The 20,836-nt window shown below is 38.7% G+C and overlaps 1 protein-coding gene across 3 annotated transcripts in view; it reads left to right on the top strand.

The window, feature by feature from the left end:
• Window positions 1-20,836, top strand: part of CHL1 (cell adhesion molecule L1 like) — a gene marked incomplete at both ends in the record, with an annotated part of 83,898 nt that overhangs the window by 38,462 nt on the left and 24,600 nt on the right. For all 3 annotated transcript variants that reach the window (XM_080914183.1, XM_080914184.1, XM_080914182.1), the window contains 7 exons: window positions 7,403-7,543; window positions 8,727-8,838; window positions 10,146-10,312; window positions 11,546-11,711; window positions 14,724-14,848; window positions 18,645-18,746; window positions 19,949-20,146. In XM_080914183.1, coding sequence (XP_080770309.1) covers window positions 7,403-7,543; window positions 8,727-8,838; window positions 10,146-10,312; window positions 11,546-11,711; window positions 14,724-14,848; window positions 18,645-18,746; window positions 19,949-20,146 — 1,011 coding nt within the window. The remainder of the gene's footprint in view (window positions 1-7,402; window positions 7,544-8,726; window positions 8,839-10,145; window positions 10,313-11,545; window positions 11,712-14,723; window positions 14,849-18,644; window positions 18,747-19,948; window positions 20,147-20,836) is intronic.

Raw genomic sequence — 20,836 nt, 5'->3', positions numbered from 1 at the left:
AACAACCTAAGCAAACACCTGAAAGTGACATGGGAGGAAGTAGAGCAATGGGATGGGATAGCATATGGTCAGACAGTTTGGTGATGTATGACATCGATGGCATGGGCTGTGTTACTGTAATGCATTGCCGGAAAATTATACGGTGCTTCCTTACGTGCAGTTTGATTGATGACAACCAACAGAGTGGAAGAGTCATGGATAGTGTTTATGCATATACTAACTTAATTATACATGTCATGTTACATACATTTATTTAATTAATAAGGCAAATAATGACCTAATGACTGAATTAGGAATCGGATTAATTGATTAACAAATCAACCCTTGCTTCTGCCCTTGAGAAGGAATGATAGAGTAAACAAGTAGATAAATGAATAAGTTGGAAGTTGATATTTCTTGCACCCATGCAACATCCTCAATCCATGGCTCTCCTCCTTCCCAGAATATCTGTTGGTCACACTTTACCTCCATGCTAAGGCAGGGCACACATGTGATGCCCAAAACTCTGCATCACACAATAGCTCCCAAGCTGCTGTTGACAACATTAGAACATCCTCTTGAGTTTTGTCCACATTGGTTGGCCATAGAAAAAAGGAAATGGAACAGACATGGGGGCCAGTTTTCTTACTGCACCAGTCTCCAAACCCCAGAGCTTTTCATTTGAACCCAGATCAAAGGGAATTCTGAAAATATTTGTTCAGAAAGGAGGACAGAACGTATGTTGTACTCCTTTTCCTGGTTCCCCATATTAGTCATGTCTCCTTGTGGTTCACAAACCAAAGCCATCCCAGTGCTGTGGCCTCAAGCTGGTCCCAGGATCATCTTAGCTTCAGTTTCCCAAGCAGAAGACTGGAAGCTGGGTAGTTTTTAGTGTTAGAAGGAGGTTAATGAGCCAGCTATCTAAGGTCCTCATTTATCTCTAGAGTCCTTGGATGGTTTATGAACTCTGGAGCCACACTGCCTGTGTTTGCATGGTCATCCTAACACTGGGAGCAGTGGGACTGAGAATGCAATGGAGCCTCTTAAAACCTGTTTAGTTTTTTTTTTCTTTTTCATAAGCAAAACAGAGATGAAAATAGCTGTGACTTGTGGGTATTTTATGTGGCTGGAGAAGAACACCATTCAGAGAATGTTTGGCACAGGAACTGGCATGAAACAGCAATCGTGGAGGATGGATACAGGAGAGCGAGGAGTCCAAGCCCTGCTTCTTGTATCACTGACCTGATAGTGAAGTGCCATAAGGGTGGGCCAAGGATGCCACATTATGAACCTGCCAGATTAGGGGTGCTCTCTGGCTTGGTCAGAGAAGTTTCTGTTTGCTGTGACAGTGGTTAATATAGAGCCCTATAACTGAACAAAGCACTGAGAGTAATTGACAATGTGTCTTCAGCAGTAAAAGGGCCATCTCTATCCTTTTTAGAAGTTCGGGGAAAATTACAGAAGAAGAAGCTGAAGCAATGCTGGAGGGTGGGGGAAGTGTTAAAAAAGGCTGTCTTCTGCACAGGAAGTAGCCATTGCACACGTAAACTCACAGCATGAATTTTAGCTGTGTAAGATCTGTCCATCAAAATTCCAGCATTGCTGAGTGTGGAAGATTTATGAGGCACCAACCCAAGCTGAGGAGTTATTGGTATTTGATAGATGCTAAAGGAGAGAAACAATGGTTCTTTTGGTGTATGGTAAGTGGCAGGCTGCCATGCTCCAGTGGAAAACCCTTATGCAGGTACAGACAGCACTCATTGGATTCAGTGAGTTATAAAAAGGCCATATATATATATATATATATATATATATATATATATATATATATATATATATATATATATATATATATATATATATATATATATGTATATATATATATATATGGAAAAGTCATGATGTTCTGAAAGTCATACCTTGGAAATAAATAGGTATGAAGGAGAGCATAAAGTTCTAGATGCTAGGTAGATTTAGATTTAGATGCAAAGGTGGATTTATAAAAATGCATGCTCTGCAAGATGAAAAAGGTAAGGAAATCAGCTGCCATTCACTGACTGTGATTGCTTTTGGAGTGGAGAGAAGAATACATAAGAAGCCTCTGCAGGTGTGTGTGTGTGTGTGTGTGTGTGTGTGTGTGTGTGTGTGTGTGTGTGTGTGTAGAAATAAAAGAAAACAGACCAGATTGGCTTAAGCTTCAGGCAGGAGGAATGGCCATGTGGAAGGACATGAGTTGGCTCGTGAAATCATTCAGGAGATGAAGGCATCAGAGGATAGACAATGACAAGGTCTGCTTAAGGTCTTGGAATATTAATGATGACAGATGAGCAGTCAGAGGGTTTTGATAGAAGAGTTTCGGTAAGAACTGTTCTGGTTTGTTTCTTTGATTTTTATAAAGTGCTAGAGTTTGAACCACAGTGCTCCCTACATGCTTGGCCGGTACTTTACCACTAGGCTGTATCCCAGCCCTTGTAATGTATGTGTTAAAGGCATTTTCTGTTCCTCAAATGCAGACTTTAACTCTATGACAGCAAAAAGGTGACTGAGAGACATAGAGTCCTTGGGCTAGACGTGTTGTCATAGTGGCCAGATAGTGGATATTTCAAAGCCAAGCCAAAACCTTTGTTGGTGGATGAGACGGAAATGGCTATATTCCTGAGTAACCTAGGAAGGACTGAAGGCAGTCAGGCTGGGAGAGATCAACCTTGGCAGTTTGTACAGCTCCTGAGCAGAGTATTTTTTGTATTATTTGCGACAGGGCCACTGTGTGATGACAGTTTGGCTAACAAGATTGAAAATTTCACTGGTCATGTTTTTTGGAAAATCATAATCTTTGTGAATCTTATTTCAAAATTACATAACAGTGAATACGGAGGTTGATTATCCATGTCACCCCTTAGATGGCATGTAGTATTTCTGAGAGCACCGTGGAAAAACAGATTTCTTTATCCTTCATTGCTCAGATGCAAGGATGAGGCTCACTCAAATGACAGCATGTACTTTATCACAGCACACAAGTAAATTCAGAGTCAGAGTGGAGTGTAGATAAAAGAGTAAACTTGAGTAGAAGATTCTCTGACTATATTGTCTCATTTTCATTGAACTTATGAAAGATAAACATCTAGGAAAAATAATGGGATTATGTCAGGACTAGTATATTTTAGTAGATACCTATTAAAAGTTAGATTTTCTTGAGATGTTAGAACAATTCCTGTCAGAATCCTAGCTCCAGGATGGGTACTCACTGAAGATCATTGGCAGAGGCAAGACTTAGTTGTGTGAGAGAGTAGGGTTGCTTTCTCTAATAACTGATTCCTATCTTGACTTGAGGTTACTCTGAAGCCAGAAGCTGCAGGCCTCTAGATCTGTTTACATTTGTTGCTAACAGCAGATGACTAGCTAAAGGATTTATTGATAGTTCTGCCTTCTCTGGCCAGAGAGCCAGAAGCCTTTCATTGGCCTGGCTGGTTAATGCTTTGTGAACCAAAGAGGAAGGAAAGAAAAAGAATTAAGATGCAATACATAGGCAAATATTCATAGACACATATACATTCATATTTAAATTTACATTAACATACAGATTTTCACTCACACATTTAACACATTCACATTTTCTTGGGCCCAATCATCTGTCTCATACACTCCAGAATATTCATGCATGCTTACATACCTACAATACATATACATGTACATACATATACATTTGTATGTATGTATGTATGTATGTATATATGTATGTATGTATGTATATATGGATGGATGAATGAAAGGATGGATGGATGGATGAATAGATAGATAAATAAATGAGGCAGAGCTCCCTAATCCAAACCATTCAACCAACAACTTTATTTTTCTTTTCTGGCCCTTATTAACCTTCTTAGAAAAAAACAAAAGTTCTTTAGAAAAATTACCTGAGAGATACAATGTTACATAAAATGGTAGTCACAGAAGGATGTTGATAAGAAGTTCATTGTTTCTAATATGCTCATTATAAGTTCAAAGCAACAGCTTTCACAAGTGTGCACTATGATAAGCCAACGCTTTATCATATGTGGATACTTCCTTAGATATAAATAATTTTCCTTGAACACAAATTTGTCCCAAGCCTATTTCTCTTTATAGTGTGATTATGAGATCTTATTTTATGTCTTATTTTGTAGCCTTTACTTATGATTATGAGGATTAGGCATGTTCTATTCTTGATTCTAAATTTATTACAACTTTTTAGTAAAACAACCATTTAAGACCATCTCTTAAAACTACATTAATTCATGAAAGTTTATCTTTATGTTGATCTGTAGGAAATCTAACCAATACAGTGGGCTAATGCCTGGGAATTACTATATCAATTTCATAAAGACAGGAAAGACATATCAGCTGCAAGAAGTAATCCTGAGACGAAGTCTCTTTGGAACCTTGCCATTGATCTGATCCATTCCAGACCATGCAAAAACAGAGGGGCACCACCAGGAAGGCCACCAGCTAGCCTCAGACTAGATGACTCCTGACAAAGTTTCTTTTGACAATGTATAGTATATTGTTCAATTTCTACCCTTTCCTAGAATGAAAGCTGAGTGTGGGCTAGTTGTTTATTGTCTACTCAGGATGCTGTGGTCTTAATTCTTCTTTTGCAATGCTATGTTTTCTGAAGCTTATCTTGGAGCCTGTGATGCAAGGTCGTACAAATTGGTGGTAAGGTTAGCTCTGCCAACCTTAAGGTCTGTGTAATAATGTAGAGATAAAGGATGAGATAGGTGATTCAACCACTTACAGTGTCCTTTGTGGTTGGTCATAAAGAACTTAGAAGTCTATCCATCATGTTAATCCTAAAGAAGTAGGAGATAAATTATCTTCAAATTTTGCATTGGCTTTCTGGTGTTATTATAATAAAGTTACCAAAAATTTGGTTGCTTGAGCCTGTGCAATTTTGTTGTCATATAATTCTGTAAGGTAGAGAGGGTCAGTGCAAGACTCGCTTGAATGAAGTCAAAGGCTGTTTCTTTCCCTCTCCTCCTTTGGCACTCTCCTAGTTTCAATCTCCATGGCCTTGTCAGTTGTTACAGGCTGCCCACATTCTTCACCCATCACTTTTTGTCTCCATCTTTATGGATTACATCATCATAACCATGACCGTTTCCTCATCATAACATTGTTCTATTTTTATAACCTGATAAGAGTTTCAGATCTTCACAACACAGTGGAGTTACACTGAGCCAACTTAGACAAGACAAGAGCATAACTTCTCTATCTCAAAGTCCCTAGGCTTACCTACATCTGAGTGGTTTGCTTTTTATTTGTTTGTTTTGGGGTGTTTTTTGTTTTTTGTTTTTTGTAGGTGAAGCACACAGAGAGTTCTGTGAGTGACTTTCAGAACCTATTTTTTATGCCTACTGGCAGAGAATGACGATGAATAAAATATCATCCAACATCACCTTATTTTCCTTATTTCAGATGTTTCCACAAAAACTTAGCCACTCTAAAGAGTTCCTGTCTTTCCAAACAAAAAGTTCAAACTTAGTTGTTATTTTGTATGGTGGAAATACAAGGAAAAACAAATTATTTATTGATGGGTTTTAAACTAAATTTTTTTGTTTGTGGTCCCTCCTCTCAACAATTCTAGCCCCAAATTATTTTTGTTCCTACTACCTTTCTGTTGTGCCATAGCAAATGTTTGGGATTGAGAGGCAGATGCTCTTGGATATTTATTTTTATTTTGAAGTTGATGTTTACAAAGATTTGTAACTGCTTATGTTGTAGGTTTTGAACAGAGACAATAATAAAATGTGTGGGCCATCCAGTGTAATTCTTTGGCTCTTAATAAGTGGACTAAAATTTTAGGTGCTCCAAAATTTTCCCAAAAGATAATTTCAGGAAAAATAGTAGCATATTTAAAACATAATTAGATAATTTCCTTTTAATTTTTATTGTCCCCTCCCCCTAAATTCAAGGCTGTTTTAGTTATTATTGTTCTTTAGACATTAGGTTTTAGCCATTAAACACATACACACACACACACACACACACACACACACACACAAACTCTAAGCATGTAAGCTGTGTGTTTAATAAAAAAGAAAAAAAAAGCCAGGGATATGTTTGCTAGATGTGCAGTATAGTGCTGCAGGGGGTAGGGGGAAGGGGTTGCTTCTGCGTGCCCATGATGAGATATCTCTACCCCCTGTCGTATATATAGTATAGAATAGATTTTATTTAGAAATGAGGAGGGGAGTTGAGAGGGTAGTACAACAGAGAAAGCAGAGCAGGTTGGGGGGGGAAGAGTAGTAGTGGCTGGGCTATGAGCACCTGGAGAAAGAAGGGGAGGGTGAAGAGGGTAAGAGAGCAAGAGTGAGGAGAGGGCAAGCATCCCCTTTTATGGTGAGTCAGACACACCTGGTTGATGACAGGTGACTGTGGGGTGGAACCTAGAAGAAATGCTATCATAGGATGCCGAATCTGTTCCCTGAGTGAGTACGATGTTTTTAGAATTGATCTCTAGTCACAAAGAGATTGAAAATGGAAACAACCTAAATGTATTCATGTAGTTCAGCTATTACATAGATGATGCCACTATATGCCATGGAATAGTATTAATCTGTAAATAAAATGAAATATGAAACTTGTGGGTACATGATGTAGCTAGAAAATCTGATATTTAGCAAAATAACCCTGACCCAGAAAGACAGACTTCACTCATGTCTCCTCTGTTGTCACTAGCTCCAAATCTTCAAATGTGAGTAAAAATCCACCAGGGTAACCAGATACCACTGAGGAAAAACAAAAACAAACAAACAAACAAAAAAAGAGATCATTATAGAAAGGAAGAAGGTAGGCTATAGATTTCATTGTTAAATTGCCATATGACAATTACCCTGATGAAAAAGAGGAGGAGGGAGAGAAGGAGGAAGAAGTATTGCACCTTGTGAATTACCTACTCAAAATGGCTAAATGATAATGCAAAGCACACAAAATAATAGTGTAGATCCAAAGCAGTAGAAAACTGGGAGTTCGAACCAGGGGGGGAAACATTGCTAAGAGAGAAATGGGGCCCAGTTACAGCCTATTGTTTTCCTCTCACTGGTTAATATGAAGGCAGAGGATGAAGTGTGAGTCAGCTCACAGTAGGACCCAGATATCAGACAGGTCACCACCAATCTTATTATGGTCAGAGACACAGACAGGCAGTCAGACAACACGGGTTTTCGTATTTATTTGAAAGAATCACCTGAAAAAATGTGACAAACGCAAAAGGGTCTGAGAAGTCACCCCAATAGATTTGAGCCAAATGTCAAAATGATACCAGTGAACTATTGTTCACCCTAAATTGGTCTTAAAATATAGATACTGTGTGACACAGCTTATAAATGGTTCATAAATATTTTATATTCTGTCCTTTGTCATACTGACATCCCCTCTTCTCTTTCAGATCATCCATTTCCTGGTGACGTTATGTTCCCCAGGGAAATCAGTTTCACAAACTTACAGCCAAATCATACTGCTGTATATCAGTGTGAGGCCTCAAATGTTCACGGAACCATTCTTGCCAGTGCCAATATTGATGTTGTAGGTGAGTATACCTGAATAGTGGCTTCTTTGGTTGTTTTCTGAAGGAAATGTCTCAGTTTAGTCACATGTACCTGTCTTTTTAGGGGATGGGGGGTTGGTTAGATCCAGTGTGGGATTTCGGGTGTTTGTGTTCATGGGGAGTCCAGGGGACAACCTCAAGTATCATTCTTCAGGTATTATATGTTGTGTTTTATAAAATAAAGGGGGGGGCGGGATATGTTTGAAAAAGAGCAGTGAGGTGCAGTGGGAGGGTTGTCTCAGTGGGCCCATGCCAGGGACATGGGGTAGAGAGTTAGATAGGGAGTTGACACTGTGTCTGAGAAAAGAGATGGGGGAGGGGAGAAAGGAGGGGGAGAGAGAGATTGAGAGGAAAAGAAAGAAAGAGTGAAGAGGAAAAGAAAGAAAGAGGGAGGAGAAGAGAGAGGAGGAGAGGAGAGGAGAAAAGAGGAGAGGGGAGGAGAGTAGAGGAAAGAAGAAGAGAGGGGAGGAGAGGAGAGGAGGAGAGGGGAGTGGAAGACAGGAGAAGCTGGCCAGGAGCAGGTGAAGAGAAAGTAAGGAGGGGGAAGAGGAGAGAGCAAGAAAGGGGTCGAAAGAGAGGCGAGTCCCAGAGAAAAGGGGCACAGAGAGGGAGAAGCCAAACAACCCCTTTTATAGTAAGCCAGGTCTACCTGGCTATTGCCAGGAACTTCTTGGGAAGAGCCTAGAAGGAATGCTAACAGTATCTTATTTTTGAGACTTTGCCGTCCACAGCCTGAAATTTATCAAGTATTCTTCTATTGTTTGCAGTGAGTCTCAGGGATTCAGGTGTTTTTTAATCACCACTGGCAAGATTACGAGCTTAATGCATTTTTTTGAACAGGTTTCAGGGAATAAACTGATACTTGTATATCAAGTTCTTCAGTGACTGGGCTATTTATCCAGTTTAAAGTACCAACTGAATTTTAGACACAAAAATATAAGGAAGAAAATCAAAGCATCATTCATTTTATTTATAGACATTGGATCTAATACTGAAATTACACTCTCGGAATGTGCTGATTTTGTATAATATTGAAATTCAGGAAGATGCACAGAAATGTTCAGCAGTCTTCAATTCTTATGAATATGCTAAGGACACAGAAAATATCCTCTGTACCTAAAGCTTGCAGAAAGGTTTAAAACTCATTTTTGTTATTTTTGACTAGATGTTGTCCCGCTGATACAAACTAAGAATGAAGAAAATTATGCAACCGTGGTTGGGTCCAGTGCTTTCTTACACTGCGAGTACTTTGCCTCACCCAAGGCCACAGTGGTCTGGTAAGATGCTTACTGTTGTTTTAAGGGAATGGATGTGAGGGATTCTTGAGCCATCGTTAGGCAGCCTGAACTGCATCTGTGTTGCCACAGAGAGCCAATGCCTCGGAGAAATAAGGAAAAAAAAAATGAACTACTCATCTATCCTAAAAGAGATGGCCAGAAAAATATAGGATTTTTTTTCACATGAAGAACTTTACAGAGCCATTTGTGTTCATTAAAAAAAAAAAAAAAGTGTGTGTGGGGGGGGATGAAAATGATTCCTATGACGATTTTAGAGATTGCTTTGTTTTGTCTGTGATGGGTCTGTCTATGGGTTGCTATGGCCTCTGGGCTGTTTATCTTTACCTATATTCAATTACAAACATGCTTAAGACTTAAGACATTCATTTTGACCTTGAAAATATCCTTGTTGTTTAATCTAAATATATCACCATAAGCATCTGCTGTGTTAGTTGCTTTACTGGTAAAATTTGGTTAGTTTAGGTGAAATCAATGCTCTCACAATTTACGGGACAGAAGTCGTGAGGTCAGGCTGTAGAAATTCAAAGTTACAACTTGTCGACCAAACTGTGATATTTTGTCCATTATTATTTGATTTTAATATTTGATTAAAATATTGTTTGATTTCTGAAATGCTTGTAAATTTTACATCTGAGGCAAGTCCCACACCATTCTCAGCTTAGTCCCCACTTTGTAAGAAATGGTGCCAGCAGCCCATTTATCCTCTGAACTGGAGAGCCATCACTTACTGTGAAATGCACAGGGTTAATCAGACAGTGACAGGAAAAGCTTGGAGAATAGATGAGTGTGGAGGAAAATGAGCCTGAGGTTGATAGGGTAAGTGTAATACATGTCCACAGGAGAGGCCAGACCTCCTGGCTTATAATATTTCTGAATGACCAATGTTCCCTTAGGACAGCAGGAGGTTAGGAAGGTTCATTATCTGTTTCAATTACTAGCTCTCCCGTTTGCTAGCCCAGAGCAATCATTAATGAAAAAGTTCACTATAAATAAGCCAGGAAATATTTAGTAAGCTCGGAGGACACATGTAAAGTTGTGCTAGGAGTTACTAGACAGACAAAGGCAACAGCATAAGGGGAGAATTGGGCTCCCTTTAGTTATAGTCTGTCAGCCAGCTCTGATATACGTCCAGACAGGTCTAAGAGAGAACTTAGTCTCCACAGGAACAGTTCAGAGGTCTATCAAGCATGCAAGAAACATGCAATTCTGGGTGATGTCAGTGAGCAACATCTGAAGCTACAAACATTGTGTCCTTAGCATAAATGACTCATGTCTCCAACCCCCAGGGAAGTGGCTGATGAGACACATCCCCTTGAAGGTGGTCGGTACCGTACACACGAAAATGGCACACTGGAGATCTCCAGAACTACGGAGGAAGATGCAGGGTCATACTCCTGTTGGGTAGACAACACCATGGGGAAAGCCGTCATCACCGCGAACTTGGATATTAGAAGTACTATTGTTTTTCTTTTGTTGTCATGACATCTCATGGGGGTTCAGTTGCCTCTTGTGTCCTGGGGTAAGATAGTGTCATTTAAGTGTGAGCACATGGTGAAGTTTCTTGGATCATTTCTCAAAAGCCCCCCCTTGCATTTTGTGTCAAAGACTACGGCTGGTATGGCGACATGTGATATTCGTGGCTTTGGGCCTGCTTAGCATGTTGCTATGTATCCTTAGTGGGAGTGAGGTTGAGAAATATCTGTTTTGGTATATATTATTGTCATTCTGTTTTATTCCAATAGAAAACTTGAGATGTTAACAAGTATCGGTTTCTGTCCGAGCATTTAACAAAATCATAGAAATTTGATCTTAGACAAAATGCATCTTGACAACCTGGGCTGCCTTGTTCTCTTTCCACCAGAAACATAAACAATCTTGCCAAGCAGCCTTTCCTCCTCAGTGAAGGCCTGGGAAGCCTCTGATGGGTTTGGCTGTCACACTTTTATTTTCATACTCATTAGTCTTAGAGCTTTACAGTTTTGATAGTAGTAATTGCTTCTGCCCTAAATCATGCTCCCTGACTCATTCACCAAGAAACTCCACAAGTAAATAATAAATGTTTATAATATAATCCCTTGTAAGCTCTTGAAACACTTCTGAGTAGGGAAGCCCTTTCCAGGACTTACTCCTCAATTCCCCAATTTTGTGTGGTTAGTACAAGTATGCAAGGACTTCCCCATTTTAGCTCAGATTTCTAAATTAAGAAGAATAGAATATTGACTAACTTGCTATTTCTCTTGTAACATGGTTGTATATGTGGACACTGAAAAATGAGAAATTTATAACTTTTGAATTCTGAAAACATTTGTTAACTGATACTTTAGTTGTTTGCATTAGCAAACAGTAGCAGGAAACATTTCTAACTTATAAGTTAGTGCATATACTTAAGTTTTCTCAGGTTCAATGTTAGATACAGCTGTAGGACACATCACGTGTGAATGACAACTTTGGTTGGTTGGGCTGCAGACATTTAATTACAGTGCGTGCTGTGCTCTTTAGTTCTGACTAATTTCTCTCTCTCTCTCTCTGTCTCTCTGTCTCTGTCTCTCTCTCTCTCTCTCTCTCTCTCTCTCTGTCTCTCTCTCTGTCTCTCTCTCTGTCTCTCTCTCTCTCTCTCTCTCTCTCTCTCTCTCTCTCTCTCTCTCTCTCTCTCCCTCTCTCTCTCTCTTACTGAAAAAATATACAGATGCTACAAAGGTCAGACTTTCCCCTAAGAATCCTCGAATCCCCAAATCGCATATGCTTGAACTATACTGCGAAAGCCAGTGTGACTCACATTTGAAACACAGTTTAAAGTTGTCCTGGAGTAAAGATGGAGAAGCTTTTGAGATGAATGGTACAGAAGATGGCCGGTAAGCACACTGCTATGTGTGTGTGTCTGTGTGTGTGTGTGTGTCTGTGTGTGTGTCTGTGTGTGTGTCTGTGTGTGTGTCTCTGTGTATGTGTGTCTCTGTGTGTGTGTCTGTGTGTGTGTGTGTGTGTGTGTGTGTCTGTGTGTGTGTGTTTGTGTAAGAGAGAGAGACACAAAGAGAGAGAGAGGGAGGGAGGGAGGGAGGGAGGGAGGGAGAGAGAGAGAGAGAGAGAGAGAGAGAGAGAGAGAGAGAGGGAGAGAGAGAAACAGCCTACATTAAAAAATAGCCCTAAAATTATCCACACTGCAGTAAAGTATATATATATATATATATATATATATATCATTCAGTTTATTTTTTAATGTCAGGATAAGGGGTTTAAAATACTAGTTTTATTTTTGTTTTTTGGTTGGTTTTTTGTTTTATGTTTTTCTTCTTGGTTTTGCTCCTTAATCTTTTAAAAAGATTTATTTATTTTATTCATATTAATACATTGTAGCATTTTCAGACACACCAAAAGAAGGCATCAGATCCCATTGCAGATGGCTGTGGGCCACCATGTGGCTGCTGGGATTTGATCTCAGGACCTCTGGAAGAACAGTCAGTGCTCTTTAACTACTTTATAAACAAAGAGCCATCTCTCCAGTGTTTATAAAGCATGGTTTCCTCCTCAGTGCAGAGAACAGAAGCCAGGTGTGAGATGCAGATTAACTACATAGGGTTAGAAGTATCCTGAACCATTGGGACTGGAAGATCAAGTTGTCAAGGATGTTGCTAACTGTTGTTGTTTGGGGTTCTTACTCATGAGCATTAGTCTGTCAGCCAAGTATCTGAAAAAGTGTGTACTCCCCAGAAAGCCTGCTCCTATGATGCTATAGGAGAGACCAATTGCTGGTACCCTATTGTCTATCAGATATATGGTTCATACTTCTTCCTGAAAGTCAATGGCCATTCAGTTCTTCTACCTGTCAGTATCACATGAATCCTTCTCACCCATAAACCCCCCAATTATGACTGGCAGTCATTCTGTTATAAGGTATTGTCAACATTAGCTGGCCTGTTTGGAGGTATAGTTTGCAGAATCCTATGCAGATACCAAATCTGTGTGGTAAATTATGTTCTATAAAAGAGCATTCTGTTTAAATTGCATGCTTTTATTTTTGATGTAAGATGCACTCATTACTTTTAATACTCAATCTAGTGTGATTGCTCATAAAATAGTCATTATACAGTGTGATTTAGAGAATAATGACAAGAAAAATGTACAGTTCAGTACAGATGCAAGTTTAAAACATACTATTCATCTCTAATTGGTTAAATCTGTGAATGTAAAACTCAAGTATGCAAAGGCTGAAGGTTCTGAGTATCCTGAATATGAGATGGAGAGAATATAATGTATAAGATAGAAGAAAGCTTGAGTGAGGGTTGAGAATCACAGGAGTTAAATGCATCAAAGAGCAAAGGGATCAATAGAATCCAATAGAATCAAAAGAGTCCGAAATCCTGCTTGTTCTTTTAAATCACAGGAAGGTCAGTTCTGCTTCTTCTTGTATTGACTTTGAGTGAGAGATAGGAAGTGATCATTTCTGAAGTAAAAACTCATCTGAAGTCACATAGTAACTCTGAAGGTCTAGAAATTGCACGAGCCCTCCTTAGATGAGAGCACAGCAGAGTCTTGGTTAAAAGAATGGACTCCAAGTTAGTGATACTCACATTCCAAGACTGGTACTCAATGGACTGGTATCCTCCCACTGTCTGCCTCTTTCAACCACCACTTTTTATAATGTGACTTGATGAGAAGGAATAAAAGTTGGAGCCTAAGATTATTGTGAATTGAGATCTGATGACCTTAGAAAATATAGGAAACAAATCATTGTTCACTATTCCTTTTGAACCATTCAATATTTCTTGAGTTAGTTCCTTTCATGACTGTGTTGGCCTTTTTGATAGTATCTCTGTGTTTGCACATATGTCATCACATAATGTGAAGGCATTAGTTTCAGCTGTGTCCCCTGAGTTATTATAGTGTAATTCTTTCCTGTCAACAGCTAGTAGTGCTGGCTGACAACTTTTTATTATACGAATTGATGTAAGAATGAGGGGGCACCACCTCCAGTCAAAAGGCAGTCACATATGATTTAATTTTGTCATCTATTCTTCAAATTTTTCTGATTTTACTTTAGTATTAAAATTTTCATTTATGGAGGACTCTTACCGTTTACACAAAGAAAGCATTATGTATATTATTATACATATTACCTTGAATATATTTTAAATATAATGAAACTTAATGTAAAAATTGTGAAGATTCTTGTTGATAAGATCTATATAAGTATAGATTTTAAAATTGATAAAGGATTTATTTTGTGTAGCAAACTATTGTAAACTGGCAAAATATACAACTGAGTTTTAATTGAAATAATTTGAGGAATGAAGTACAGGACTGCCACCTAGTGTTCAAACACATTAAATGCTTTAATTATTATATATCTTGGAAGCTAACTTTTAGATGAAAGGCAAATATGAAAAAGGACATTGTCTGACTCCACTATAATATTCCGGTTCTGTGGAATTGTGTAGGGTTCTAGAATCTTCTTTTCTCATAAGCATCCTCCTTGTTTCTGTATAAGGTTCCCTGCTTACATCATAAGAGTTCTGTTAGCACATCCTAGCTCCATTACCTGGGTGTGCTTCTAAGCTATGGCAGTCAGCCCAGAGTGCCTCCACAGCCCATGGGTGACAGATGGTTCAATTTTGTAATTTTGGAAATTGTGATCCCATTTAATACCGCGTAGTCATGTGTGCGCACTGTAAGACTTTATTCTCAGTCTTCATCGGCATCCTTCTCCAGTAACATCTGTAGGGTATGAAATGGTTTCATCACTTTGTTAAATCGGTTTCTATGAAGGAGATGGCATCGTGTGTTGTTAATGGACTGTATTTCTGTCTTTGCAGCTGTTCTTACCCTCATCATGTGCTTTGTGTTTGCCTCCTCCCTTTTCCCCGCAACAGAATAGTGATTGACGGAGCTAATCTGACCATATCTAACATCTCAGTAGAAGATCAGGGTGTTTACTCCTGCTCTGCTCAAACTGCTCTTGATAGTACTTCGGAAAAAACTCAAGTAACCGTTCTTGGTAAGTGAAAACAATCGAAGGAGAAGGAGATCTCTACTTATGCTTCTTCCTGTGAGGCTTAACTTCCCTTCTTCCTGGGCATTAAAGTCAGTGGTCCCTGAAGCCTCTGCTCATATTAGTGAATTTACTGTCATCATTGTTTAAAGGACTTCACTTTCAAATTATTTCTACTCTTCTCGTATAAAAAATGAATTCATAATTTCTTTTCCCTTCGTGGGATGTTTGCTAATAGCATCAAGAGAGAAAGGATGCTCACAGTGGAAAGACAACCAAGGGTCTCAATATACCTGTTCCTAGTGTTCAGAGAAGGTGGGCTCAGCGAAAGACTGGGGAATGGGAGTGTTCAGTGGTGGATGCTTGAAGTTCAAGTTCTATACCAGAAACGTCTCTGAGCTCTGAGGGTCCCGTGAAGTTTAGTGCGGACATCAAGTATTCTTTAAAGGAATATGTTTGAAGTTTTGGAAGCAGTAATTGGAAGAGTGTACACACTTCACTGCTGCTGCCAGTGCAGTTAGCCCTGAAATCACCTGCATGTGTAGCACGAAAACCATCTGCTGGCTGCATTTCCATTGTCTTTCTCCACTGAATCTCCCCCTGCCCCAGCTCTTAGACCTGCAAGCCTGCCCTGTGAAGAAAGCACCAGCAAACCATTATGTTGTAGCTTTCATTTGATCCTACAGATATGACACTCTGATACTGTGGAGTGTGTTCATGGCCATTCTTCCATGTTGTGCAGGCTTGCTGAGTCACACCGCCAAAGTCACAGTTCCTCCACAAAAGCTTTGCCGACACAAGTCCTTCTGAAGGGATTCTCCTACCACTAGTATTCCAAGTCTTCATCAAAAACAGGCTCTGGACAGTCTTCCCACATGTCTTTGAGAAGGAGTTCCTGTTAATACCTTTTGACATTTCCTAGTGTCATGAGCTAAATCTTATCTGAGACGTCACCCACTACAGATATCTTAACAGTTTCTATCTTGGAAGAGTGAGTAAGCTGATACTGGAGTCCTTCTATTGAAGCCAAAGCTACTAACATGAGTTCAACTAAGTGCAGCCTACATGGTAGCAGGTATAGATTTGGCTCAGTGGTTAGAATGTTTAGTTCTATGTGAGTGAGCCTCTTTAGGATTCTGCAAATGGAAATATTGAATCTTTCAGTAACTACTCCAACAGTATCTGCCAGATATAGAAGCAGAACCTGTGGTAATGAGGCTGCATTCAGGTCCCATTAATAGAGGGAACCCAGACACATGAGCTTTGCACCTCCGTATTTTGAGTGATGGCAGCAATAAAGGATTGGATTTCTGCTGGTTGGTACCCAACTTCTGTGTTTCCTTGCAAATTTTAAGATTCACCCTTATGAATTGTCCTTCATTTTCTAGCACCATGAAATTTCAATAATTTAAACAATGACTATGATATAATTTTATATACACGTTAACCTGCAAAAACTATTGTAATATTTAAATGTTTAGGTAAGATAAGATATATTTTTAAAACTGATTCATTGGTTTTAAATTATAAGTTTTTATTGTTAATATCTAATTAAAACATCAATAATTGGACATAAAATGATTTTGGATACAGACATAGGTTCTAAAATATTTTGTCCTGGATAACTATTTTTAAAACATAGACACAAACTTACTTAGAAATTATTTACAGAAGACTTAACATAGAAATACTTTGAGAATTGGTTCGTACAGCCCTCTCTCTGCTCTTCTGGGTCTGTGTGATAATGTTCCAAGAAATTGGATTTTCATCTCAGATGAAGCCTGGTTTACTTTTTACCATGGAAAATACCATATTTTCCATTCATCCATAAATTTCATTCATCCAATTCAACGATTCATCCAACATTTTACAAATGCTGTTAATATATGTAAAACTGACTACAATTAATTAGAAGTAAAAAAAATAATATAAATTGCAGAATAGCCATGTAAAGCTCACTGCCCCTGTCTTGATTGCATAAAGCCATAGGATATTATTTTTATTAATTTCATAGGATAATTATTGGTATAATTGAAGCAACTATAGTTTTTACTTTCTCATTTAGTCATAAAACACTTATGTGCAATACACTAATAACAATATAAAGATTAATAAGACATTTCTTCTCTGAAAAATCCTTTAGTCCTAAAGAGGAGAAGCAGCTAGCAGTTAGTTCAGGATGATCTGGAGGAAATTAGTGATCCACTAGAGACCCGTCATATCTCCTAAATTTGCTCATGCATAATTATCACATTGCCAATAACTTTGCAAGTGCACATTCTGGGCATCTCCACTTCAGTAAGCCAGAAATAAGGAGAACGGATAAAATTTATTGCTAACTGTCACTCTTCAGACAATTCTAATGCCCTGCCAGCCAGACATGGTCTTTTGAAACCTACCATGGTCAATAGGAATAGGTATGGAAAGGAGCACATTTGAAACAGAAGTTCAACCGAAGATGACAGACAGGCTGGTCTGGGGCCCCTGACACATATGTAGCAGAGGGTTGCAATGTCTGGCCTCAGTAGGAGAGGATGTGCCTAATTCTACAGAGACTTGATGCACTAGGGTCCCTGGATACCACTGACGGTTGGGTACCTTCTCAAAGGTGAAGGGGAGGGGAGGAGGAGGGGAAAAACTCTTTGAGGAAGGAACAGGAAGGAGGGCAGCATTTGGGAAAGAAAGAAAGAAAGAAAAAAGAAAGAAAGAAAAAAGAAAGAATGAATGAAAGAAAGAAGAGAGAAAGATAAAAGGAAGCAAGAAAAATGAACGGAAAAATGAAGAAGGAAAAGGAAAAAGGAAAAAAGGAAAGGAAAGAAAAAAGGAAATGAAAGAAAAGGAAGAGGAATGAGGGGAAGAGGGGAAGAGGGAAGGAGAAGAAAAAGAGAAATGGGGAGGGGGAAGGGGAAAAGGGGGAAAAGCAGAGAATGGAGGAATGGGAGAAAGGGGAAAATGAAGAAAGGGAAAGAGAGGAAAAGGAAAAGAGAGGAAAAGAAGAATGAAGAAAAAAGGAGAAGAAAGGAAAAGGATAAGACAGGAAAGAGGAAAGGAGAAGAGAGAAAAAGAGGAAAGGGGAAAGGAAAAAAGAGGGAGGAAGGGAAGGAAAGAAGAAAGGAAGAAAGGAAGGTAGGAAAGAAGGAAGGAAGGAAGGAAGAAAGGAAGGAAGGACAAACTAGAAGCTCTCGAGTTGCTGGAATGTGTATAGCTTGTGATCACAGAAAGGAAGGAAACCTGTAAATGTCTCTGACCTTGGAAATCAGGGCAAGAAAACAGCAATCTCCAGTTTCTTCATTGCTGTCTTTTGTTTCTGCCCCAAGTATTAAGATCATGTTAATTTATAAAGAAACCCAGTGGCAGCAGGTCATGCACAGCCGAGCTTAGACAAATTCTCAGGTAGTTTCTTGAAAGATTATTTTAATGTTATTTTTGTGAATCACTGATGAAAACTCAAATATTTCAAAGGCCCAGCTTCTCTTTGAGCCACTGCCCAAGAGACACAAATACTGTCACCAGATGATAATACAGATAAAAGTGCTTCGTGTGAAGGTTAAAGAAGCCTAAGTGTATAAATAGACATTATTACCATCATACAAGTGTTTTCTTTAACAAAGGATTTATAGACACACTGGACGCTTTGAGTATTAAGTCATCTCAGGAAGCAGAACTTGATTGTTGACAAATGATCTGTAAAACCTCCGAAAAACTTGGTGCCTGTCCCTTGGAACCATCTCTGCTCTGACACCGTTATTGCTCCTGTAAGCTTTTTGCTGTCCTGTTACAGCTCTCTTTCATTACCGATTAGGTGCTCCTGATCCTCCAGCAAACCTCCTCCTCTCAGAAAGACAAAACAGGAGTGTCCGACTGTCCTGGGAAGCAGGAGATAACCACAACAGCAAAATCAGCGGTAGGAGATGATTTTGATGGTGATTTTTGATTACATAACAGATAGTAAATTGCACAATCAATTGGATTTATGTACTATCATTATCTTATGCATGTGTGTTTATCTGCTTGTTTGTCTGTGCAGCCCATAAGTGCAGTATTTGTAGAGGTAAGAAGAGAACACTGTATGTCCTGGAACTAGAGTTCCAGGTGCCTGTGGGCTGCTGTGTGAGTGCTGGAAACTGAACCTGGCTCTTCTGTAAGAGCAGCAAGTGCTGCCAACTGTTGAGCCATCTCTACAGCCCCTGGATTAGCCTTCTGAAAATGCTCTTATAAACTGCACTTAATTACTTACATAGTTCTAAGTCTTTGCACAAATATGTTCTGTATCTTGATCATACATCCCCTCTTCTCCCTCCTACTGCCTTTTTCCTGCTAGTATGCATGTCCTGTCCAGCTTGACAGCTGTAATTCAACTTTCATGTTTCATGTATGCTCATGATTATGTGTTTATATAAAATCTAAAAATCACTCATGAAAATGGACAAATAATTTTGTCTTCCGGAGATTTAATTAAGATGGTTTTCTCCAGATTAACTCATTTTCCTGGAAATGACCTTACTCTTTGCTTCAACTTTGTTACTGTATGTTTTGGTGTATGTGAGTTTTTGTGCATACAGATGTGAGTGTGTGTATGTGAACATGAACACTTGTGTGTGTGTGTGTGTGTGTGTGTTTGTGTGTGTATGTGTAAGTGAGTATGTGTGGGTGTGTGCATGTGTATAAGTGTGTGTACCCGTGCATGTGTATGTGTGTGTGTGTTTGTGTGTGCATGTGCACACAGGTATATTTAGGTCAAGAATTATTTTTAGGTGTCCTTTCTTAAGCACTGGCTTCCTTTTGGAATTGTTTAGTTTTGAGACAAGATGTCTCATGGCCTGTGACTTGGTAAGTAGACTAGGCTAGCTGCCTAGGAACCTTAGAGATTTTATTATTTTCATCTTTCTTGTACTAGAATACGAATACATACTACCAACTTGTTTTTATGTAGGTTCTGGGAAATTACCCCAAGACTTTAAGCTTTCAAGAAAATACTTTACTCTTCTGTCTCCTCCAATATAGTTTTCTTTCTTTTACAGTAGCTTTTAATATTGCAAATAAACTTTAATAAAACCCTCAAAAGACTCAATATGTCCTAATGGCTGGTTCCTGTTCTTCCCTCAGAGTACATTGTAGAATTTGAAGGGAACAGAGAGGAACCCGGAAAGTGGGAAGAGCTAACTAGAGTCCAGGGAGAAGAAACAGATGTTGTGTTACCTTTGGCTCCATATGTGAGATATCAGTTTAGGGTCACTGCTATAAACGAAGTCGGAAGAAGTCACCCCAGTCAACCATCAGACCATCATGAAACTCCACCAGCAGGTATGGAAGGTCTAACATCAGGTTTCTAACAAAATATTTTATGTTGGCCAAATCATTGTTTTTGGATGCATTAACAAAGATCAATTATGTAATGTAAGATTTTATATTCCTCAAAATAATTTGAAAAGTTTTATAAGTTAGCAATGTATAATGTTAAAAGTGCATTCATTTTAGAGTTGTGAATTTGTTTGATAGTGAAAAGGAGATTGGAATTGGTGCATGGTATGTGATTAAATACTACTCTGAGTAATTTTCAGTGGATAAATATCAATATCATGTTTGAAGATTTCACCATAGAAATTCTAAATGGAAATTCAATAGGTAGAGAAAACAATGAATTGAATTCCCAAAGAAACACCCTTGGCTCAAACAAAGATCCTTCAAAAATTTAAAACTGTGTACTAGTGTTACTTTCTTATGAATTTAAAATTTATGTGTTTTGATACCTAATTTTATCAGGTCAATTTTATAAATCACCAACAGAGACAGTGTAGAAACAATATATAGGGTGGCATTAGCATCAGGCAGTATCATGGTCATAATATAGTATTTGCTTTTTCCTGAGTAAGATAAGCGTGCTGGGGCATGGTCAACATTTTTGACTAAGGAAGCAGCAACAGAAAGTAAAACTTGAATCTGGTGCTTGTATGTTTTTAGTTTATACTGGATTCAGTGTTAAAGTCCTTGTGA

This window comes from Micromys minutus, assembly GCF_963924665.1.
Source record: "Micromys minutus genome assembly, chromosome: 3".
Classification (NCBI taxonomy): domain Eukaryota; kingdom Metazoa; phylum Chordata; class Mammalia; order Rodentia; family Muridae; genus Micromys; species Micromys minutus.
Note: the sequence above shows the minus strand (reverse complement) of the source record. Positions and strands in the feature narration are given on the sequence as shown.